At 34.6% G+C, this 25,790-nt stretch overlaps 2 protein-coding genes across 8 annotated transcripts in view; one reads left to right on the top strand and one right to left on the bottom strand.

Moving 5' to 3' along the window:
- Nucleotides 1–22,051, top strand: part of LOC110828876 (uncharacterized) — a 58,902-nt gene extending 36,851 nt beyond the window's left edge. For 4 of the 6 annotated variants that reach the window (XM_087355611.1, XM_087355610.1, XM_022062002.2 and 1 more), the window contains 2 exons: nt 1–20,310; nt 20,900–22,051. In XM_087355611.1, the coding sequence (XP_087211737.1) occupies nt 1–2,948 (2,948 nt within the window). In that variant the 3' untranslated portion in view covers nt 2,949–20,310; nt 20,900–22,051. The remainder of the gene's footprint in view (nt 20,311–20,899) is intronic. The other 2 variants (XM_022061999.2, XM_022062000.2) reach the window with 2 other exon arrangements.
- The window catches only part of LOC110828878 (dolichyl-diphosphooligosaccharide--protein glycosyltransferase subunit 1), a 13,290-nt gene continuing 6,543 nt past the window's right edge, over nt 19,044–25,790 (bottom strand). For both annotated transcript variants that reach the window (XM_022062005.2, XM_022062006.2), the window contains exons 5-10: nt 24,739–24,931; nt 24,365–24,603; nt 23,875–23,994; nt 22,908–23,051; nt 21,924–22,051; nt 19,044–19,438 (exon numbers count right to left, since the gene is read on the bottom strand). In XM_022062005.2, coding sequence (XP_021917697.1) covers nt 19,276–19,438; nt 21,924–22,051; nt 22,908–23,051; nt 23,875–23,994; nt 24,365–24,603; nt 24,739–24,931 — 987 coding nt within the window. In that variant the 3' untranslated portion in view covers nt 19,044–19,275. The remainder of the gene's footprint in view (nt 19,439–21,923; nt 22,052–22,907; nt 23,052–23,874; nt 23,995–24,364; nt 24,604–24,738; nt 24,932–25,790) is intronic.

Consider the following 25,790-nt stretch of genomic DNA (forward strand, 5'->3'; position numbering starts at 1 on the left):
ATTTTGTTGCTTCAGATGCTCTGAATGAGGAATTGTTTCTGCAAGACAGAACTGCAGGATCTTCAAAAGAAGTTACCATGTGCATGGAGACAGGTAGTCATGATGGTACAACAGTGTCCAGGTCTTCCCATCTTCATTTAATGGAAAGTGGCCTGCAGAAAGCAAAGGAGGGGGATGTACCTGAGAACAGTGACAGCAGCAGTAGCAGCAGCAGCAGCAGCAGTAACAGTAACAGTAACAGTAGCTCTTCTAGTGATGCCATAAATGTGGCCAACAGTTGCAGCAAGGTTCCTGGCATTTGCAAGCAACGAGAAAGCAGTTCAATTTGCCAGACTTCTAGTGTGGAAGGTGCAAGCCAGATGATACCAAAAACAGGATTATTGTGCAGAACAAACACAACACAGACACTTCAGTTTGCAGCTGGAACAGAGAGTGCCACAGAAGTGGGAACATACCATGCTTCATCCAAGTTATCAAACCGTCTGGAGTACATCAATGACATAGGATATCGGTTGTCAACAAAGATGACACCAGAGAGCCAGGATTCACCTTGGCGTTATATGCCAGTGGTGAAGCGGGTACGGGTAGCCATTCAGCCAGTAGTGGTACAGAAGGATGAATCAGACATGACGACAGAACAAGTGGGAAGTTCTCTTCACCTGGCAGATAGGGATGGATCTTCTGAGGCTGAGGATGTTTCACAAGATAGACGCTCATTCTTATCAGATACCAAGTTTGTGCCTGCGGGCAGGAAAACTAGTATAGCTGCAAATTCTCTGCATGTTAATCCCAATACAATTCACACATATCGTAAAACAGAGAGTGAAACAGAAGAAAAGCGACGAATAGAAAAATTGGAACGTATAGAAATGCACCAAAAAATGGCAAGACTTGAGAGGGAACTAAGGTTGCAGAAAAGTTTGTCTGAAGAATGTGAGGATCTTGGTGTGGATGAACCCAGCACCAGTGAACTTTTCCCTGAAGCTGACCTTTTGCTTGATCCAAATTCATCACCTAGTTTTGAACAAACAATGCAAGATACTTCTTGTAATCAGGCTGTGGAAACAACAGAACCATATACAGGTTCAAGTTTCAGGCATGAATATTCATCAAGTAGCCAGGAAGGATCTCATGGAAATCCTTGTGTGGATAATCAGGTTAGTGAGGATTTAGAAAGTAGGCGTGAAACCAGGTCTTTTGGTTCCAAAAAGTCGTATAGTGATTGGAAATCTCGTTTGACAGGTAAAGAGCGGAGCAGATATAACACAGCTGTTAATGTTGTGCAAAGTCAGAAGTTAAATGCCCAGATGAATGTGGTGAAAGGTAATTTATCAGGCCAAAGTTGTTCTCTAAATAATTGCTTGAAGAGTGCATCACAGAGCTGCTCTTCTGTGGAAGACTCAATGAATACAAGTTCCAAATGTGATGATGCCAGTGAGGGTGTTGTCAGCAGTATAGTCCTTGATTCATCCAATGAGCACACTGAAGAGTCTGAATCTGGCAAATGTAATAGGAATGAAGAAGCATTAATTGGTGACCAAGAGACTTCTTTGCCTGAGAAAAGCATTTTAGCAAGGACTCTGAGTATTCCACCAAGAACTGTGGTAGCACACATGGACACTGTAATAGAAGAATCACAGGATAGTGTTCCAAAGCAGGTTCTGGCTGGAAATACAACCATTCCAAGTGGATCAAATGTTGAACCTAAAGTAGACTTACCTGTTACTAATTTAAGTGAAGATAGTGTGACTTTGGATTCTTTTTCCACAAGAATGGTAGCTTCCTCATTGGATGTAACCATTCCTTCTCCAGTCCCAACAACATTGTCTTTGATACAGCATTCCCACCTTCTAGAAACTTCTGGTACAAGAGATCCATTACCATCACTTACTGCTGCTCAAAAATTTGCATACACTTATGCTAAGAAGCCTTTTACCAGTCGGCAGGATGTTGGCCGAGCCATTAAACGAGCACGACTCAACAGACCCAACCAGTATTTTAATGATCATGTAGATTCCCAAGAGACGTGGGACTCTTCAAGTTCACAGGATAAAATTGGTGCAGATGATGAAGATTTTGATGAAATGAGTCCCTCATCTCAGATGTCTTCTCAACTAGATGATGGGGCCACCACCGATGTGGAAGTGGTTGAGATCAGTAATGATGGGTCATCATCTTCAGCACTTGCATCTGTTCATTCTTCAGCATTCCCATTGCTTCCTACTGTTCTTAACAAAGTTCCAGTTTCAGATTCCCAGAATACTGATGTGACCTTGAAATTGTCTAGCACTAATGGCATGGATTCAACTGATAGAAGTCCAACGAATTCTGAAAAAATACTTCCAAATAAAAAGAATCGTCCAGTCAAGAGGGTTTTTACTGAAGGAGGAACAGACAAGGATTTTATAGAATCTAATGCAAAGAGTGGGAGGATCAGAGAAGGACATAGATTTGATCGGAGGGATTTGTTACGCGATAAAAGATTCAGGGACGTTCCTTCCCTCTCCAAAATAAATGTGCCAACAAAGGAGTCAACAGTTGTGTCCCCTTCTGTTGATATTAATTGCAGAAGGCAGCAAGGATTACATACAAAGCTGCAGGGAGGGAGAGAAGGTGGTGAGGATGCGAGTGTAGATCCCTTTACTCTTCTGCTAACCCCAGCTTCAATGGCAGAAACGGATACAATGCCTGTCCCAGATGAGGAACATCTTGTTTCAAAGGTGCGTTTGGAAGATAAAGGTGATTGCCCCAGTGGAGGAACATGTGAAACACATACAAAACCCACAAGATCTTCAAGGAGACGTGGTCATATCAGGAAGTGCCAGTGTTGCAATGGATCACCAGAACGACCAAAGAAGAAGAAACATGTTGTAAGGGTTGAGAAATCTGTTAAGAAAGGTCAACCCCCTAAGCAGATTGGCAAAGTGAGTGCAGCAAAGAAGAGGTAGTGGTTTTCCATTTTTCTGTTTATGTATTAGATGCTAATGCATATTTTAGTGTGAACCCATAAGTACACAGTGCTACTTTAAATTGCCAAAGTTATGAGACAGGTTTCAGGGTGGATGGTCTGCTGTATGAAGATACATGTGGTTAGATACCTCAGTTAAAATCTAGTCAAAACATTCAGTTTCAGCTGAGGTACAGATTAACTACACTTTAGTACAAAATATATATGTATATATACATACATACTTATGTGTGTGTATACATGTATATATGTATACATATAAAATATAAATTAAACATAGTGTGGATGCCAGTCCCTTGTAATAAAATGATTTCAGTCTTTCAGTAAGCATTTTATTGTGTAAAATATAATATTGAAACTGACTATTAGTCCAGTGGCATAGTAACAATTTTAACAGTTCTTGTGGTAGTTTAACTTTCAAAGAGCAGTGTCACTTAAATAGCTTGCTCCTTTCTAAACACATGAAAAGGAAAAGTAGAATCAGAAATTGGCACTCACGCTGTTTCAAAAACTCACAATTTAAGTTGCATATATGGCCTTCATGTAGAAATTTGTGGTAATTCATTTTGGCTACCTTATTAATTTAGAACTTAGATCATCTTCAGCTTATGGCTGAACTGTGTTTGTTGGGTGCAGTAAGGAAGGTTGTACTTACAACTTGAAATACACCCCAATCAACAGGGAGCTCTGCTATTAGTGCATATGACTCAATTCAACAACTGTGTGATGTGTTTGTTTATGAGAATGCCATGTTCATTGAAAGTCCATTATAGAATGGATTCTGTGAACTGGTTATTGAATTTAAAAATTATTTAATTCACCAAGCAAGAGATTTTGATTACCATCACAGTTTACAAATGGTGTGCCAGGTTGACTACTGAATGAGGAAGTAGAAAAGTAGAAAGTGATACTTTCTGGCTGTATTATGAAAGTAAGCTCTTGGAAATGACAGTGTATTGAATATAATACTGTTTCTGTGTGTTGGCTAAATACATGTGTATTGTTGGGTTCTATTTCTGCATATGAATATCCTTGATCCAGATATTGGGTTAAGATATTCAAACTCTTGCCTAACATCCAGTATGTAACCTTATTTATGTATGAAGTCTACACTGGTCTGGTCTGTCCCACTATGAAATGATTTTTGGGTCTAGCTTTACTGGGCATGGTAACTGACAGTCGAGTACAATAGATTTTATGCTAAAGAAGAATAACTTTTATTTAATTTTGAGAAAAGATTATAATTCAAGTCAAGACAGTCCAGACAATTCTGTTGTGAGTAGGAATATTTTCATGTAAATATAAATTGAAATGTCCTTTTTATGTGCAGAAAGTGATGAGTATGTAAACATATTTTTTAGTACAAGAGTGTTAAAGTAAGTGCATTGAAGCACACCATGTCTTTCTTGATATTGTATGTGATGACTGTGCTTGGACTTCTTGAATGCTGAATTTTTATCATTGATGATGGATTTGCTGATGCCACAGCCCTACTCACAAGAAGTATAAATATGTATAATTTTTGTATTTATGTGTTGTATATGATGGAAGTATTAATTTAATTTGATAGTACCAATGCTTTACTGTCATAAATAATTTATAACTAATATAATTTTTGGGCATGTTTTAGTGATATTACTTCCTAATGATTTCTTTCAAAAGTAATTTACAATGAAATGGCTAAATTTATCCTAAATATTTTATTTGTTGACATATTTAATGGAAGTCTTTATTTGTTGATTTTTAATTAATATGAACATGTTGATACTTCATTATCATAACGAATAAATATCTGTAAAATTTTGTACATATACTGCATCCCTATAAGGAATTAAATGTGTCTGTTGTATATTATTAATGTATATTCCTGTACAAATTTAACTAAACACAGAGCCACTGAGAGAAATTAAAAATAATAAATGTAATCCACATTAAAAATAAGGAAGAATTGATTGTTATGTGTCATGGGGAGCATACAATAAGTCTCAAAACTTTTTATGCCATTGCATTAGAAATGAAATTATGAGACCTGCGATCTTTTCATACTGCTGGTGTCTAGTATTGGTAACAAAAGTATGAACTTCAGCATTCACTTGTCATTGCTGTTATTCAAGATTGCAATAGTGAAAGTGGATGTATAGAGGCTGTGTCATGAAGTTTATAATTACTTAGTTAACATTGCTGAAACATATCTACAGCTGTTTGAAGTTTTCAAAGATAATACTCTGTTATTCTCCATGATGTTTTAAATGTGTACATGTTTCTGAAAACATCAAAAAATCTGTTATGGATGCAGCCTGCACTGGTGTGCCATGCATTGCTCTCTCATACAACATATTGAAGCATATATCGTAACCTAATTGGATTATCTAATAGTCTGTGGGATCATTTGTATGGACATGGTCCATAGAAATTTGAGTTGTGAGTGATGCAGATCAGCAAAACGGTCAGGTAGAATGGGAGTGAACACTGCATTCCAGAAAGTAAGTGTGTGTTAACAACAAATGAAGGAGATAAGTTTTTGCTCACACTCGTGTAATTCAGGAGGTAACTTCTGTTGGAAGAGTCATGGCAACTGACTTCTGGGACAATCAGTTTTCTTTGCCAAGTGGAGCAACAGTGATTTGTGAATATCATGCCTTTGTGCTAAAGGAATATTTGTGAGAACTGGTAAAGTCCACCACTAAAAGGGTGTTCCTCACTGAGACAGTGCCAAACACAGTGCTTTAGAAAATGGTCTGGGAAGTGCTTCAGTACCATCCCTCTCCTTGTAATACAGTTAAAACTCACTTACCAGTAATTTCCATCTCTTTGTGCCATTGAAGGAGTTGGTGGGGGTCAAAACATGATGAGCAGATCCAACAGCGTGTCCGTCAATACCTGCAGTGGCTTCAAGAGACTTCCTACAGCTTGGTTTATGAAACTCGTATAGTAATGCACAAAATATGTGGAACTGAAGTGAGACATGTACAAGGTACATAATAAGGTCTTGGAATTTATTGCATGCTCTTAGTACATAATAGTAACTAGCAGTTGATACTAAATTTTGTTTTGTGCTTATGTGTTCATGTTGGTGGAGGGTGAAAGTTTGAGGAAAGAAACAGTAGTGCATGAGGAACATTTTTTAATCTGCTCAGATTCACATTTTTTTAAATTTCACATACTGTAGAAAATATTAAGATTGCGAAATAATGGGTCTTAAGTTTTAACAGGGTGTACTTTTCAGGTGCCTTAGTCTGAAGAAGTGTTTTTTCTTATGCTGACTGTGTAATCATTTGTGTCTCCTTGTGCTTAAATTATGAATCACATTTCCTTCATACACAGTATTCTTTAGTTTCATATTTTTGGTTTTGTATGAATATATATGCGACAGTACATAAATTATGGGAACTTATATGAAGCCTGAAATGTATGATCATTTTTAACAGTTTTATTGGTGTAAGTTAAATTTACTAATTTTAAGATAAATATGTTTTCAAACAATACTGCATACAGAATTTGCTACAAAATAAAAGTGCGATGTCCCAAGTAATTGATAGCGCATGCAATAGATACAGTAATTCCACCATTTATGATTTTCTGTGAGACTAGTTTATAAACTAAAAGATTTCAGTAAGGGTTTTCTTAGGGTTGTAACAGTATATGTGCCACATTGTTAGTGCCAAAATAACAATATATTAAGTTCTGAAGCTGTATATATTTTGTGTAATATATTGGAAGGCATTAGTAGATGCATATTTTAAACCCCCCAAAGTTTCCAACCTTATTTTTTATTGTTGACATTTTTTAAAAGTTACACTGTATTTGACTTCATCACATGATCTCAGAATTTAAGTAATCTTTTACATTTTCCTGTTCTTGGTATTGTTTATTATAATTGCGCTTACGTTGCAGATATTTTATTGTGTTGTGTCTGGGGCATTTGTTATTTAAAATGGGGTCTGCTTGATACTTCTAACTCCAATGTCCTTTCACTCATTTTATATGTTATTCTGAATTTCATTATATTTGCTGCTCTTTATTTCATGCAAGAGGAGTCTTAATATCCTCTGCTTTTATTTTCATTGTACAGACTGTTTGGAATAAACCTAGGGCATCTGTAAACATCCTACCTAAGTCAGTAGGTGGCTAGTGGGGGTTCATTCTTGTTTTGAGATCTAATTTAGTGCAAATATTTTAAAGTGAAACTAACAAATGCACAGGTTACAAGCTTGAAAATGGAGATAGACTATTTGAAGTGGATCTATATTTGTTGAAGAAAATAAATTATAATTCAAAAGTAAAATTAAAAAAACCCTCCATTACATTCTATGATGAGTCAGTTCAAAGGAGAACACATCTTCACACCTTCCTTTTCTAAGATATATTTCAGCATTATCCACTTGTCTATGTTTTAACATCATCCTCTGATCAGCCTCCAAGAGGTCTCTTTGCACCACATTTTCCAACAAAAATGTTAAGTGCAGTTGAAGTCTGAAGGTTTCTGATGATGATGCATTGTATTAATAGTATGTTGTAAAATTGTTTTGGACCTTGTCCATTGTCTGAATTATAAAGTTATAAAACTACAGTGTTTTGGAAGCTGAATTCTGCATCTTTTCGCAGGTAGGGGGGTGGGGGAAGTGGACAAATGCCTATCGGTTGGGCCTCCTGGTTGAGCCACCCTCAGACCTGAATGTGGGCATGTTATGTGTGCATGTTTAATAATACTGAAGGACCATGTGTGGGAGGGCATAAATATTAAAATTTTCTAAAGCTTATAGCATTATTTAACAGTTATCAAAATCTAATGTGTTGCAGTTGGCCATTCCAGAAGATGTATAATGGCTAGTATGAACAAAATAAATTTATTTCATATTCAAAATGTACAGTTGGCCTTGTTATACCATTAAACCACAGAATTGGATACACCATGGGTATGAACATGCCCCCAAGACAGCTATGTTTTATTTCACAGACATTTTTACAAAAACTTATTTAAGTTTAGTGTATGGCCACATTTTTTAAATTTACCCACACTATGGGATCATTACTGGGGGGGGGGGGGGGTCAGAGTGCATGGATCTATGCCTCCACTTTCACATATGTTTTTATGGTGTGCTAGAAAGTTCCAGGGATAACATTACCCATACATTCTTTTTCTCCACAGAAAAAGAAGAAATACCAAAATACATAAAAATAATAATTATATTCATCTTCCCAAAAAATATTTATTTTTATTTATTTACTTTTTGTTAGTATTCTAATTGAAAAATAGTAAGTAAAAATAAGGATTTGGTGATAAGGCAAATTTAATTGTTATTTTTGATGTCTGGTATATCTGTAAAATATATCAAGTTTGTATAATTTATGGGTATAAGTATTAACAGTTTTTCTTGTGACATACTCCAGTCTGCTGTCAATGAAATATCTTATGGTCTTTAATTAAAGACTTATGGATACTGGCAGCTTTTTGAAGAAAAATTATGGAATTTGATGGTTATTTTCTCCCTTTTGGGGGTCCTCCCTGTGTCTGATATATTAGCACAGTCATAATATTGTATCCTTTATATATATATATCTGTGTGGATTAGAGCTTCTTTGTTTACACAATTATTACACTGGTTTACACTAAATTTTGCAAAAAGAAATTTTAATGCAGGGATTATCTCAGTGAAGCTTTTTTAGTTTTTTATTCTGTTTGTGTCCATGTGAAAATTAAATAAATTGTATGTCTTCCATCATATATAATAGTAAATTTTGCATCATTTCATGTCAAAACAAGATTTGCCTTAGGAAATATTGTGCACATTTATCTGAACTCCTGGAAGTGTGTCTATAATGTAGAATTTTAACTCCCAGAGGACAGTGATGTTAAAAGGAATCCATCACATGTGGTTTATAGTACCACCCACTCATTTTCTTCCACCTTTACTGTACATTTGTTGTGAAAAATGTTTCCAAAACTTTGCTTTAATGGTCATGGTATGTGGGGAATGTAGCAGAAGGAATTCAGTCCTGTTATGTTCACATAACTCATATTTTAGTGTTTGTATTAATGTTATGATTAGATGTAACTCACAGGAGTAGTAAATCATCTCTGAAATATATATACTTGAATTTAGTATGTATAGATATAAATACATGAAATCATATGAAGCAATTGAAGGAATTCTTGGGTATTTTCTTATTCTAAAAGTTAATATTCTGACACATTTCCATATAAGTTGCAGTTGCATTGGTAATTAATTCTTTGTTTTCAGTTGGTAATTTCATATGCATTTGCTTATAAAAAGGGTGTTATGAAAAGCAAAACTGAAGTGTTTATATAACAAATGTCAAATTGACTGAATGAATCTTCATTTTGGGAAAATTTAATTAGGATGTTTAAAAATATCCTCTGAAGGCATTCGGTAATGGAATAATGGAACAAATCTGACCAGATGTAGCTCATAGTTACTTGAATTGAACAACCTTAGGCTTCAAATTGAATAGAAAAGCATGTGTTTCAGTGTGGCCAGGAAGAAATTTATCCCTACAAGTGATCTTTTTTTTGGGTATTGTATGTACTTGATCAAGATTTTTAAAAAAATGTATATATGCTGTAGAAAGTGTAAAAATTTAGATTTCCCACATTTGTATACAGTATGTTAAATTGTGATCCTAACGACCTATATTTCTACTTGTAATTTCTGTTTTTGTGTTTATTTATGTATCTACAAAATTTATATTTTACATTATTCTTCGTTATGATTATTAAATATTAAAGTTTTAAGTATACTTGGAAATGTTGTATTTTTATCATAAAAATTATTAATTCAAGAATTATTTATTACATGGAGTTGGTTAAATGAATGAGCTGCTTTCCGATCTAGAGAGGTGTGAAAAGGCCAGAACTCCTGAGGTTCTTGCAGTATAAGTTGGGCTAAACACAAAATTGGAATTCCTATTATGCCTGTCATTCATTTAAGAGACTCTGGTTTACTGAAGAATGGCATTTTCCATAGTTCTTTCAAACAGTTGCCAAGGTAGTGCCATGCCTTATAAATGAGTTTGATCCTTTTTTCCACATTCTCACACTCCATGGTTATCATCATCGTCATGGGCCCTAAAACCAAGGGTGGGTCTTGGCCTGTTCTCTCTCCGTAGTTAATGAGGTTAAAGGTGACTCAAATGTGCTGGTTATTTGTGGCTGTCCATCCATTCTTCATTCTTTGACTGTTAATGGCTTTAAAGTTGACTTGGCTGATCTGCTTATTTGGTGGTGCCAATCCATTCTTTTTTGTGGGTAATGGGTTTAAGTTACCTCAACTGCAGTTATTGTTTGTTGTCCATCTGTCCTGTGTGTCAGGTGTAACCTTGCAAGGAATGGGCATCAGTTTTTGTCTGAATGAAGAATATCCCTGTTTCTAGCTGCTTTTCAAAACATATAGTTGAATACCATCTTAAAATAAATGAGTCAGTTTGCACTTTAAATTCATAAGTGTAATTTAACCACTTATTTTCAGAGTTGCCATGAATAGTGTCTGTTTGCTACCTTTGTTTCTTCTAATTTTCTTTCTGTCTTTATTTCTGGATGATTTGGGTCTATTGTTTTCTCTTTCTGTCACCTGTAACAAAGACAGGACTTGATGAAAATAATTGTTATCAAGTCCCCACATGGTTTGGACCCTCCACCACCTCTGTAAGCACTGAGCAGCTTGATGTAGTAGTAAAGCCGTATAATTGTTTTTAATAGGGTACCAGGTTGGATGGTTTTCCAAGTTCCTGGCTATCCTCGTCAAGGTTTTTTATGGTTTTTCTCAGTCCTGCCAAATACATATTGAGGTACAACTTTCAAATAGGCCATACCATTTCAAAATCTTTACCCACTCTCCATTCATGATTATCTTTCCACCTCATTCCACACTCTGTAACCTCTACACTTAACTGTCACTGAAAAATTGGTAAGTCATCTACATGCTTCCTTGGGTTCATATTGTGAAGTCTGAACTTTTATCTGAGTAGTGTAATTGTCGTGATATAAAGTGTTTAAAATTGGCTTGTCTAATGTTTTCTGTGATCATTGTATGTATCTGCAAAACTCTTTTTTCAGCAGCAAGCCTAATTGTGTGAGGATTGAGGTTATTACAGTAGTAAAGGTGGTAATGTTGGTCTTCCTTGGAGAAAAATAGTATTCATTTTCAGTCCTGAAGATGGAGATGGTACGTTTCTCCAGAACATTGGTATCTACCTACAAGACCATATAGGAAATTTTGGTGTATTCTGCTGCCATATAACTTATTAATGTGTTCACTTTTCATTAGTGACGCTTTTTGACTTGGTTGCCATATATCTGCAAATCATATTGAAATTATGAAATTTATAGAATTTATTTTTCAAGTAAATTAAATGTGAGAATACCTTCATGGCAACTGAAGCCAGGTTTGGGCCCAAACATACCAACATAAAACTGACAGACTGACTTCAGACGCATTGTCCCATCTTACTATGTGTCATATGTAATCACAGGAATAAACAATGTATTTTCTTGCATAGTTGATATTTTGAATTACAGTAGTAACATGTTACACATTTCTAAGGTTCAGGAAGATCCAAGTAATGCCTTGTGCTGTAAAATCACAGCAGAACATCCAGATCTGTAAGATGTGATTTGATATTAAGTTAATTGAAATGTCCATATTCTCTGTTTTTTTAGGGCAGAACCATGAATGTGTCTCAAAACAGACAACTGGTATTTGGGCACTGATAGGGCTATGGAAGTTTTGCAGTACTTTCCAACATGCTGTAATACACAAGTAATAGCACACATCAAACCAGTGGAATTTAAGTTGAACAACATTAAATGCTGGATACACCCATTTTTTAGTATAGTTTTCAAATCTTGACCACTGGTACACTGAAATATAAATTTTATCTGCTTGGTATGATAGATGTTTATCAAAATTTATTCTGCTTTTTAATAATCCTACTAAAGCTTTCAAATTTTGCTTCTTGTTTACTTGCTAGGTTTATGGTTGCAGTGAATGACACAGAAGTGTAATCTTCCACATTAACAGTACCTGTGCAGGATATGCATGTGTTTGAAGTGGGGGAGAAGGCTTGGAATACAGATAACTGTAATTGACATTGACTTTATGTGTGTTCTTTCACTATTTTTGAACTTAGGTACACTGGTAATGCTTGCTTCATTTAGAAGTTTGTAGCCTATCTATCTTAGAGTTGTATCATGTTTGGCCTTTCCAAAGGCTGAAAAGTATATCAGTTTTACCAACACACCTGCCCCACAAGATGTTTTATGCTGTGCAGAAATGCTGCGTAAGATTGCTGTTTCACATTGCTGCAAAACTTCAGATTGCTTTTTTTAATATCAAATAGAGAAATAAAAGAGATGTGTTGAATAACCTTGTCAGTTTTGAACCTGAAGAAAAAAATGTTTCTGAGTTTAGAATGAATTATGAGAAAGTTGCAATAACAGGTGTCAGCAGACCCACAGTTAAGTTTTTCAATGCCATGTGGCTATTTCTCTCTGTACATTATATTGACATTTCCAAGGGTTGTATGAAAATCCAAGACATGCATGAACCACTACAAATGTGCCATTTCAGCTGTGAAATTTATGTTTTTGTGATGGACATGCTATTGAAGTTAAATAAATTCTTTCATTTGTTGGTTTTAGAGCATGCCCTGTAAATATGCTATGTGATTTGCTTTAGAAATCTCATAATGAACCTTGCAGAAAAGCTTAGAACATTTCTATTAAGACTTTCACCATGCAAGAAATGTGTTCCAGCATCTCTACTGTATTGAATTCTGTCAATGTTCATTCATGCAAAGAGTTTCCGACTTTGGTAGACACTTGGCACATGCTTGGAAAATGTGATGAGGTGGTAGCCTGCTGTATATTCCATGGATGTAACTATATAATAGCAAGTGAGAGTTTACCAAAGGGACAAAGAAGGTAGTTGAACTCTTAGGGTGTATAATTTATATTTAATAAATCTGTTCTAGAAAATTATTCTTTATTCATAGTTATCACTGATAGTTAACAGATTTAATGTATGCAAAATTTCTTGTATGTAATAAAACAAAATGGTTTTCTTATAAACATATTCAGGTACATGGAAACTGAAGTTAAAAGTTAAAACTCATGGGTTCGTGAAAGTGAGGAGTGACAAGATTGATGGCATAATTCTGGTTGTGGTAGATCATGGTGGTAGTGGTGGTTATGACTATGACACTGCAGAAATACCACAAAATAAATTTACATAGTGAAGTGGAACTCCCTTTGCCTCTGAATCAGCATATTGTACATGTGTGCTGTGAATGTAATTTTTGTGAATGCTTATGTAACATTCTGATGTTAATTATTAAACAATGTGTAAGATATTTGGAAACATGGAAGCTGTGGTCCACATTCTGTGTGAGGCATGTTAACTATGTAGAATTTTGAGGCATACTCTATGCTTTTATGAGAAAAATCTTATGCAATGATAGTGTGAAATTGAAAATAGATGAAAATAGCTGAGACAGGGAGGATATCAAAATGAAGAAGAGCTCCTAATGCTTCATTCCATAAGAACTCTTGTAAGTCACCTAATTAACGCTTATTGTACAGGGATAGGGGATTTAAATTCCTACATCATGGGGCTGCCAGCCAGATTTTGGAAAAGTGTAGTGGTGGATAGTTGAATTCCTTAAACTGCATCGCATGGATGATAAAGGTTAATACTTGGTACTTAATTTAATAAAACAATCAGTAACATTGATTGAAACCATTCAGTAGAGTTTTATTTTGAGCAGATAAGGGTTAAGTTATGACAGTATAAATTATTTAATATTGTGAATAACTTAACTTTTCAGTAAAACTGTTCACTATAATTTATTTTAATGCATACTGAAAATTGTATATTTTCCAGTTGTAAATACTGGAGATCTCTTAAAATTATCATTTGATTCACTGTGATGAATGGAATTAATTGTGATGGTGTAGTTTATAAGTTTGGTAAACTGTAGAAAAATTACCCTAGTAATTCTACAGTTTGCAGATTCTGAAGTTTGAAATTTGGACAATGAAGGAAAGGAGCTTTCCTGTTTTACTGCCTTTTGCATTATGTTCTGGTCATTCCTCTATTTAGTTTCAAAGAATATGATCATGCCATCAGGAAACCGAAAATTTTGAAAAGAGAAATGTCAGTTGACAAATTGACAGTCATAATAATTCATGCTCTACTGTAATTTTGAGTGAAAAATTTACAAACACTTGGACTGGTATATGTTAGCATGCAGTGGAGCCTTTTCTGTATTATGCAAATGATGCCTGGACCATTGTACAGAACATAGTTTTGACTTGGATTCAGATTTATTGAACTTCCTTGAAATCAGAAGTCTGATAGAATGAAAGAGCCACAATGATCAAAACATAAATAGCAACACGATTGTGTGCAAGTTACAGTCTGCAACTTTATCTAACTGACTTCTGTACTGCATTTATGTTTCACAGCCAATGAAATATGTTATATCATTAAGTGCTGCTTGAGCAAATTAATACTTCAGACTTAGCACCTAAAGTGTTTTAAAATGTGATAAGTTTCTAATTACAGTACTACAAAAATTATTTTTTGTATTTATGTGTGTATATGCATATATACAGAGCTCAACAACTCATTTGTCCTTGGTGAGTGAAACATCATGGTTGATTAGTATTTTTTGTTCTTAATTTATATTCTTTCCCATTCATTTTTAATTTTTTCACCACAGATACCTAAGAGTAAAATTATAACTGGTGTGGGAATGAAGGTCTGTTAATGTGACACTAACATGTTTTAGCAGTGGGGTGTGGTAATAAGGTAGAGCAAAATACTATTATGAAATAGTGCATTGCTGTTTCACTTAGAGTGTTTCAGCATATGTAAGATGCCAATTGTTTTTCATCACTGTGTTAATGATGTCTAATTGTTTTGATACATGTATGATCCTAAGAGATGCTGATATTAGGGACTTGCCTCTCCACTGTATAGTTAATTTGTAATGTTTTGAAACAATTGTTCATGAAGGTCTATCTTGTGGAGGGCATGCCTGATGAGTAGAATTTTTGTCTGATTGAACTGATCCAACATTTGTTGACCTCTGTGTATGTGTATGTATATACCAGGTGGCACAAAAGAAATGTTTTTTTTAAAAAACAAGGGTAACAATTCCAGTAAAAAGTGTGACATATTTATAAATAAAATGCCTGTTTTTTCATTAAAAACAAAAGTATTTATTTGTGTAATGAATGAACCTAACTGTACACAAGCTATGTCCACTAAAATATACCTTTTCTTTGCACCACTTGGTATATAGTTTTCACTTAAATGCTTGTAACCTGGGAAGTTTTTCAGGCTATTATTATTGCAGCATGCATTACATTAACTTTGTAATAATAAAGCAATACTTGACTAGACTTAAAGTTACTTGCTCATTTTTGATATAACAAAATGATTGGATTTACTTTAAGAAAATTCAAATTTTAGCAGTTTATAGAAAGTTTTGTAATTTTAATTTTGTTCTATTGGCAGGCTGTAATGTGCTGTGCATTGTGTCACCTACTAGAGTTGCATAATGTACTCTGGACTGTATTCTCATCAATCATTGGCATTGCTTGATTGGAAATTTGGAGTGCCTTCCATATGTAAAGGAAGGTGCCAAAAAAAGCAGCAAAATAATTGTGCTAAAAGGGAAATTGCCTGGAAAGCACAGCAAAATAAGCATTCACATACAAAGACAGTGATTCCATTTCAGTGATGTATTTTGTGGTTTCCAGGTAATTTTCAGCTGCTGATTACCTGGCAGATGAGCCAGAAATTTATGCTGTATGGTATGAAAAGTGCATATTACCAATTCTGTTCCAAATTCTAGAAAACAGACTTCAGATGAGACCATTTATATCATGCCAGCTTATTTCAGTGTACTTGTAAGGAATGTTCCATGCATGTTCATCTTCCTGTGTGTGTATAAACACACACACAGTTTTTTGTTATATTGATACAATTACCGTGAAACAGCAGGTTTGTTTATATTAGTTTAATTCCATACTGTTGATTGAAACTCAACAACATTGATACAGTGTCTTTAAAATAACTTACTCCACAGAGCAGAGTTCTTGTAGTAGTTGCTCTTTAGTCAAGAAATTTCCTTTTATGACACCAAAAGGTTCAGTGTCATATTCATAAGAGCTCACAACTAGACCTTTTTTCTGAGCAAATGACTCCTGTTCATAACCTTACACCCCATGTCTTTATAAAGATCCATTTTATATTATACTAACATCTCTGCTTAAGTCTCTCAAATGGTTTATTTCCTTCAGGTTTCATGACTAAAACTTTATGTGCAGTTCTCATCTCCCATGTGTACTAGGGGTACATACCCCATCTCACACTCCTTGAGTGTCTTCATAATGCAAGGCCTAAATATGTTGCACACAAGGAAGGAAACATTGGAAAGAGAATATAAGAATTTAAGTGGCATAAGACTTTGTTCAGATGGGAACACTGCTTAGTTGAAAGAGTAAGGGCCAAATAGATGAAACATTTCATCCACATGACTGTGAAATGAACAGCAGAATTACATTTGATATATTAGCTAGCAATGTTTTGCCTTTTACTTTGGGGGGAGACTGATTTTTACTGTTCATACAAATTCTTAATTATGGGAGTTTTCATATAATTTCAGGTGAATATAAGTAAGTATGCACATATAATTTGAAATTTTTATGGAAGTTAAATAACACCTGAAGAAAGTATCTGAAATATTCAGGAATCAAATCTCACATTGTTCCTTGCATACCAAAATGTGGATGAAATGCAATCTTGTCAATGTCTTAGAATCAGTTTACTTAATTGGATGTCTCTGAAGATACTATACAAATTCAGGATTTAAAAGCAGGAATCAAGGATGGGTTCTGAAATGAAAATCCTGCATTTCAGGATGTTATAGTGAAATGGGATGAGTCACTCTAACTTAGAAACATTAATATCAATTTGTCAAGCTACTAAATGAAATACATTAAAAGCCAGCTTGCTTTATTTATGATTTACAGTTAATATTTTTAATGATTTTGCTCAGCCCCTCAAGGCAGAATACCAGGATGATTTACACACAACTGATGGCCACATTCTTCATCATTATTATAAGAGTGATTCAACTTTCATAATAGGTTCAAAATATCTGTAGCAATCAAAAGTGCACAGTTTACCAGTGATGATCTGTCATGCCCATTGCATGATGTATGTGCATCTTAAAATGTTTATCCTCTTTCATCTATAATTCTTACTGAATGTTGGTGTCTACTTTGATCTCTGAAAATTTATATGGTCTGTAAGATTTGAGGTTTTCACAGCGGTGAGTATGAAGATTTCTGTCTTCTGGGTTGTTGCCCTGTGTAGTCTGGTCGATGTTAACCGTTTCAGAGGTCATACTGCCTCCGTCATCAGGGCGATAAATATTACCAATATTAACCAACATTGGTTAACATCGACCAGATTACACAGCGCAACAACCCAGAAGACAGAAATCTTTATATGGTCCGATTGTTTTCTGGCATAACTGCAGTTTTGATTTTCTGTCAGCTGTTTATTCCATATAAGTAGGATGATCAAAGTATGGAATGCTGCAGACATGTGACCTTAGGTCCACTCTTCTTGGTTTCCAGTTCCATTAACAAGCAGTTTTAGCATGTTCTCTACTGGTGACTGAAGGATCATTGTGTTTTGTCATATAAACTTTATTTTCATGGAAGATTACAATTTATCAAGCCAATAACTGGAAAGTAGGATTACAGTTTATTACTCTTACTTTTCAAAAGCCAAAGTTTTGCAAGTTTTATTACATTTTAACTTAGAACACTATAATTTTTTTATTTCACACTGATTTTAATTTTGTTCAATTCACGTTGTTAAATGTTGGATGTACAAGTCAGCTAGATTTTTTTAAAGACTGTCAAAATAAACTAAGTGTAACATTTGCTTTTACATATGTAAGAAAGACTAAATATATTGAAAGGAACATGGACCTAGTGTATGATGAAAGTCCAGCAACCAATTAGCAATGCTATGCAATAGGGAACTGTTTGCAAGCAGTACCCTGACTGCCGGACACCCCCCCTCCCCCCATAAGTTGTGTATTAACATAGTTGTAAATGCCATGTTGATTGTAGCAAAGCATGTTTTTTAAAATGCTTAGTTTTGTTTTTTACTTTCTTTGTGCCACTGCATCCTAAAGGGATATGGAAAAACTTGGATAACAATTTATTTTATGCTTAATTATGCAGTATTCTTGGTGTGCTCAGACTGCAAACATGAAAATGCATTAATTTCTTGTCCTGAAGTAGAGCTGCTGTTGCACTTTTATATCAGAATATTTTAGTTTCTGTCTCTTGATGTTTTCTTTTAGTGTTTTAATTGAACATACATTATCCTTTGATTTCCGTATATTTATTTTGAGTGTACCATTTTTGTGGGAGAAAAATCATGGAGTGTTCACTTACATGTACAGGTGCCATAAAAGCACAAAAAACTTGTTTCTTACTCATTGCTATTTTGTACATTTTGTATGAACTGTCGAACCTTAGACATCAATTTCTTCTGTAAGATAAGAAAGTGTGTTTACTCTAGTAAAACTTTGATACAGAAATATTCTTGTAATTTTTTTATGTAATCTAGCAAATTGCATGACTGTGGGACAAGCAAGAAGAATTGAAAACATATAAATAATGTGTTACAGATCCTTCATAACTTGTTTCAGAATTTCAAAAGGATGTCATCTTTCTGTGAAACTTCAGCTACATGAGGAAGTTATTAGTATGCAACAGACTAATTTGAATTTTGAGTGCAATATAATAAATGTAAATATATCACAAGAATCCTATACATATATTAAATATTAAGACCTTGCCTATACCTTGTCATATTTCATTGTATTTATTGACATTCTCATGGTTCAGAATGGGCTTTTTTATCAAATGGGCCCGCATTGTAGAAAGAAAGAAATTAAGGGGGGGAACTAGCATGCACAAGATATGACCTAATTCACATTACAGCAAGATTGGAACAATTCGTAACTTTATGTGGCAGTCATATAATTTGATTTTCTTAATTTTCATGAACAAGATACATCCATATATACACAAGCACTCTTAGCATGCTAATCTTGATGTGTAAAAATCATTAATACATGTGACCACACAAATTGAAAGTGGACATGAAAAAAACAACTCCTCTTGATTGTCTAAAAATAACAAAAATCTGTACCATAAGAACATAGTTTTCCCTCATTACTCTATCACATTTTTATTGTAGTGATTTAACAAGTGTGTTGATTTTCTCTACACACTCCTCTTTCTTCTTGTTGAATTGATTCTCAGTGTCAACAAATGCCTGCCGAGCAATCTTTCCTGGTACTAGTTTATCAACATACAGACTCTGGTGTTGCGTGTACAACTCTTTCAAATGCCTGTCATAACACAAGAACAAAAATGTATTAATAAAAAAAACTAAAAGCCTTTAAATCAACAGAGTTAAACCATCTTCCCATAGTTAAAACAGTCCTCTTACCACAGCCCAACAGGTTATATATGTTTCATAAAATAATTACAAGTGACCAAATTATTGGGTTTAATATGCTTTAGTCAGTGTACTGTTAACTCATGTTATTCATGTGATGCCAAGATTTTCCTTCAAAACAACCTTAATTTATTGGGTTGAGGTGCTGTGTAATCTTGACATAGCTGACCAGTGTTTCAGGGAGTAGAATTTTATATGCCCCTAAAGAAAATGACATGGCACAGTGAGGAAAAACAGATGTATGTGATCTCCCCTCTACTTATTACTGAACATTATATTATAGTTTAAAATGTTGGGTTTGTGTATTAGAGTGGTATGCTAGGACAGTTTTAACTTAACATTTGGAAATGTAACATTGTGTTAGAATTCTCATGCTAAACTTCTGTAACTATTAAAATGACTACTCTCAAGTGTTTCAACGGCCATTATCTTCTCGATGGCAACAGTAGAAAATCATTTTGTATGGTATTACATTTTGAATAAAATTGCAATTTTAATGTAAATAACCCATATGACCATCAGACCATTATGTAATCATACTGATCCTTTGGGAGTGTCATTATCAACTTTCAGTCACCTTCGAAGTACTTTACTTCTGACTTTGTATGTGCAGTTCAGTGTCAATGCCATGCCTGGAAACTTCGCTGGAAATCTTTTGTGTCTTCAGTACATTGTTCTGAATGTCAAGTGATTGAAAGTACGATCCCTTCAAGAAGATTAATAGTTTTAAGAACAAGAAAAGGTTGCATGGAATCAAATCAGGCAAGTATGGTAGATATTTTAACACTGGATCTGTTTAAAGGGCAAAAATTCATTTTCCAAAAGTGCTGAGTGGGAAGGTGCATTGCTAGCAGTGGTGAATGGTCTGATTTGGCTGGTAGTGTGCCACCAGACAATTAGTATTTGTAATTTTTATTAAAATACTTTTAGCAATGTGTGATTTTTGGGGGGGAGGGTGGGTGGGTATAATAATTTTGCATTTCTGCACCCTGTGACTTTCAGACTAGGATTTGCCATGCACACTAGATCAAAATATCTTTCTATAAGACATATACATAACCAAAAATTGGCATTAACATTTTCTCGGTCATTTTCTATGTATTTTCATCATTACAGAATTGACTGTTGTGAAATTGGAAGTTCTCGCAGTGATAAAGCCTTGAAGATGTTGGCAGTGCTCCTCTGAAACATTGGTATCTACCTATAAGTCCACATGGCATCATTACTCAGAAGACCACAATCAATAACTGATTATGCTTTCAGATGGAACGCAGAGGAATACTTCTCTTTGTGAAAAGCGTATGTACTTCATTTACTTATCTTATAACTCATGTTTATTATATAATTCAAGGTCAAAAATCTGCATGTCTGGGGTATTTGCCATGATACCACAAGTCACAGCCCAAAATATGCCCCGAGTGATTATCAGACGCCGAAAAAGTGTGCTGCCTACTTCAAAATCTATAACATTATGAAACGCGGGCTTCTGAGTTTGCTTCTGCACATGGAACTTACAAGGTAAGAAATATATACACATACTGTAGGGGTTGTATTATTCTAGTTCTGTAATTATATTTCTAGTATGTGCATGTGTCTAGAAGCATTTCAAAGGCAGTTTAACAACATCAGTCTTCTAACTGTAACTATTGTGCATTGCTAGAACTATCAGAATGCCATCACTGCAGACTGCAAAGGAATGAGAAGTGTTTTGGGGCCTTTTACATTTATTTACTGATGACTTCTCAACAACACAGGTTATGTAGCACTAAATATGGGGATGATTCTGAATGATGATGTCATTGCCTGTTTTAAAGGACTGAGGAAAAGCATGAATAACCTGAGTCAGGATAATCAGTCTACAGAATGGCAACCAAACCCAGGGCTTCCCACATACAAAATAGGAATTGTAACTACTTGATAACAGTTCAAATTTGTGTGGCAAGGGAAATCGAAACATCCAAGAAAATTCCATGGAGCTGAGCCTTTCTCAAGAAGTTAATAATCATTCAGCTTATTAAGAAATTCCCCATCTTTTATGGAACCAAAAGATTCATAACTGCCTGCTACTGGACCTCATCCTCAGGAAAATGGATTCAGTCCATGCCTTTTCACACTATGTACTTAACATTTTAACATATCCTTTATCTCTGCTTAAGTCTTCCAAGAAAAACTGCCAGCCGGTTCAAATGTTACCACAGAAGCACATGATGATGCCTTAAGCATATGTTTAACTATAATATGACAGTGCATTAAAAAGTGGAAATCCATATAGACAAATTCTGGTACCAAATTATATAAGTTTCACAGTGAATGTCTTCCACTGAACTGAACAGGAGTGCTTCCATGAAGGACCTGACACACCATAATATACATACTTATCAGCTTTCTGCAGCTCTGAGACCTTTTCAGCAAGATCTGGGGCATCAGCTTTTAGTTTTACCAAAAGGTCAGCAATATGAGCAGTTTCACGCTTGTATTCATGGTTGATGTTCTTCACTGATGTCTGGAAAACAAAATAGAAAACTTGTTATGAAAGTTAGGAATGTCAAATTGCAGTTGGTACAGTAAATGCCAATGAAGAGAATGGTGGAAGATGGCTTATGCTATTTATAATTTTAAATTCCAAGTACTTTACATATTTTCTTATTGTTGATACTAGCTAGCATCCACCTGATCATAGATTTCTCTCTTTATTCAGTTTCCTGTTTTTCAAATTGGGGGAAATTATATATTTCTTGTATATTTCAGTACATAAAAAGAAATTAGTCCATAGGCACAAGACGAAGGCGAGATTTGTTGTTATGTTACTGAAACAGAAGTGTACAGTGAACCCAGCAGTGATGCAAGAGCCTGGGATGAAAAAGTAGTCCCACTTCTTTGATCAATACCAGTAATACTTAAAGACAAAATAGTTCTTAGAACACTAATAACAAACCCCAGATGACAAAGGAAACAGTGCAAGGAGTAAAATGGCAAAGGAATCAAAGGCTGTGATCACTAATATAAACCATTATACACAGGAAATATGTGGAATATAATTACATTAAGATGGCTGTCTTCAGCCATCTTCAAACTCACTGCTGTGAGAACCACAAATCCTATGATAATTGCACTGTTTATAGGTAGGACAAAATTAATAGCAGGAACCAGGAACATGAGATTGCTGTACAAAGGATTTCAAGAATGATACCACTTAGGAACATAACTGTACAAGTGACCCATAGTCAAATCCCATCGATGAAACTTTTATTTTGGATTACAAAAGAATTTGCCAGTGTTGATTCTACCTAGATACTCTCATTTTTTAAAACATTCAAGCCAAGTTTGGATTTCACTAAATATAGTGTACATATGCTTACAAGAAATGCGTTAATGTCTTTGGATGATTTCAGCTTGCCCAACTGCTCATTGTAGTATGTATATGTAAGGGCCCGTTTATCCTGATGGGCTAGTACCTTCTCGCAGTAACCTGCAACTCTCATGCGACTCTCTCCTACTTCATCCTGCCAATAGCCAAACACAATTTTCAGATGAGTAATGTATTTCCATCTTGTTAAATCATTCACTTCTCACATATATATAAGTTTCAGATGAAGCTGATTTGTGTACAATATGTAGTCATTCAATACTGCTGACCACAGCTATCTACGGAAAAAAAATTATTACTCCGTTGACATTACTTCATTAAGTTACTTTTGGTATATTGATATTTCCTAGTCATAGTCAACAGAAATAATGTAACAACTTAGCATTAGTCAGACATGATGTCATGAAGGTTTAATAGTGTACTGATATGCATACAATGGAAGTATACTGGATTTTTACCAGTTAGTGAAGAAAAACATTGTCTGCCAAGGATCAGCTATTATTCACCCATGTCAGAATTTAGATGCCCATGCAAATTTCCATGTATGCACATATACATATATAACTAGCTCTGCGGCAGGAACACATGAAAATCCAATATCATTAATACCTATTCTGATTGGTCAGGATTTTGAATTTATTCCACCCAGCTCCTATCCTCAAAATCTATCTCCAAAACAAACGTCTTAATGTTTTTGTTCCATCTTCTCAGTCTTCTAAGTGGTCACAATCCAGAGGTCTATGCACAAAAATGATGTATGCATTTTTCAACCGAGGTGTATATTTCTTTTAAAAGTATCATATCTCACATTACTTGTTTTGCTACTGAATGTCTCAAAATGCAAAAATTGATGTTGACTTATGCCTTCAAAAACATTTCTTCCCATAACATACACAATGCTTTTCTGCACAGTGGAACTTTATATCCATGACAATGAAAGTGATTAAAAAAGAAGTTACCTTAGTTATGGAGAAATCTAACCGCACATAAACAATGACGAAGACAAACAAAAGATAAAAGGCTGCAACAATGAGGAAAGGCTCCTGCAACATTAGGATTCGAGGGAAATTGTACTGCAACTGAAACAAACAAAAATTTTACATCAGCATATTTACATGTGTCTACATTTCATAATTTCTCATTCATCAATATTAAATGTAACCAATTTTTCAAATTTGTCATAAGATGCAAAGAACAAAATGGCATTTATATGGAGAGAGAGAAAAGCTCTAGTTTTCTTTCAAAATAAAATATAGACAGTTAAATTCCCAATCAGTACCACACATTTAAAGTAATTTCTGATGATATATTTGGTATGTTGTACAGAAACATAAATTGTACATACAAGGGTTCATTTCTGTTCTTCCAACTTCAGAAATTGTCTTGAATTTAACTATCAACATTACGGTATACTGAATACTTCAACAGCATTGATTAAAATGTGCTTACCTGAAAGTCCTGAATATGATTCTCAACAAGATTTTTCTTTCTTAGTATTATCACTGGCCTTCCTTTTATGTCGAGATATGTAAAATGAAGAGAATTAGGCAAATGTTCTATAGGATATGGAGTTGTAAGTTGCATATTCTGGGAACCCTCTGGCAGAATAATTTTAGTAGTTACTTCATCAACAATCATATCATCAAACACATGGTCCAAGAAGCGCATTTTTAGCAAGTAATCATCTCCTGCACAAGAGAAATTTTATTGAAACAGAGAAGCAGTGTAATAATATCACACATAATTAATACATGCAACAGAGTTTCAAGTGCAAAATGCTACTTGTTGCAAACACTAGTCATCAACTAAACAGAAAAAATTACCTCTATTAAATAAGTACTCATAGCTTGGGACATTGTATCCAATAACGTAGTGGGTTTTCCAGCCTCCAAATAATGGAAATCTTGGACGAAGATCAAGTTCTACAGAATCACTTAGAATTTTCATATTAGAAGTGGAGATGTTACCAATTTCATCTCGATAATATATATCAGCTGCAGCTGCTGGGAGTATAGTCTGTGATAAAACAAAATAAAAACAAATTTGTACTCAGCACATTCTATCATGGAAGAGAAAATAAATTCATACTTACTTCAGTTATACTTCTATATAAATGGGGATTTTGATAAAATTAGGAAAGAATAAGTTCTGAAGGGTCTGCTAACATTCAATGCAAAAGTGACCATCCATCTATGTTCCAAAGTACTTGAAACTTTTTTAATATTTTCATTTGCTCGGTTGTGTCATCATGACTTGTGATGTCAAACCTCCATTTTCAGGGCTCAGCCCTACAGATGAAGGCAGTATGTTCCTTTGAAATGCTGCATCTGTCTGCAAGTCCATATGGAAATACAACCTAGAAGACATCTCCACCACCATGAGAATCTCAAATCACATATATGGCCTTTTACTCTGACGGAAAACTTAAAATATAAAATATTTAAAAACAAAGTGCTCAGGAAAATTTTGGAATTATGAAGGATGAAGTGAGGTGTTTAGGATATTATCTAATGAGGGACTTCATTTGATTTGCTTGGGCCATCTAGTATTCTTAGGATAGTAAAATCTAGGATATGACCGACTGGGCATACAGCTGAGATGAAGGAGATAAGGAATTCACAATGAATTTCAGTGGAAAACATCAACTTGGAAGACTGTTAAACAACATCAATTATGAATAACATTCCTTCTCTTTTACTGTACAAATCAAGTACAAGATTAACATATCTTGTCTTCTCTGGAAATATTTAAACAAGTAAGAAGAAAGCACTAAGTCCATATCTGAAATGCTTCTGATCTAATATAAAAGAAAGAAAGAAGTTATAAATATTTTTTTTCAGATATTAAGAATGAAAATACAAATAGTTACATATTT

Source organism: Zootermopsis nevadensis, unplaced genomic scaffold (genome assembly GCF_977971745.1).
Source record: "Zootermopsis nevadensis isolate Lab colony 2312 unplaced genomic scaffold, Znev_1.0 Znev_ptg000025l, whole genome shotgun sequence".
NCBI classification, from domain to species: domain Eukaryota; kingdom Metazoa; phylum Arthropoda; class Insecta; order Blattodea; family Termopsidae; genus Zootermopsis; species Zootermopsis nevadensis.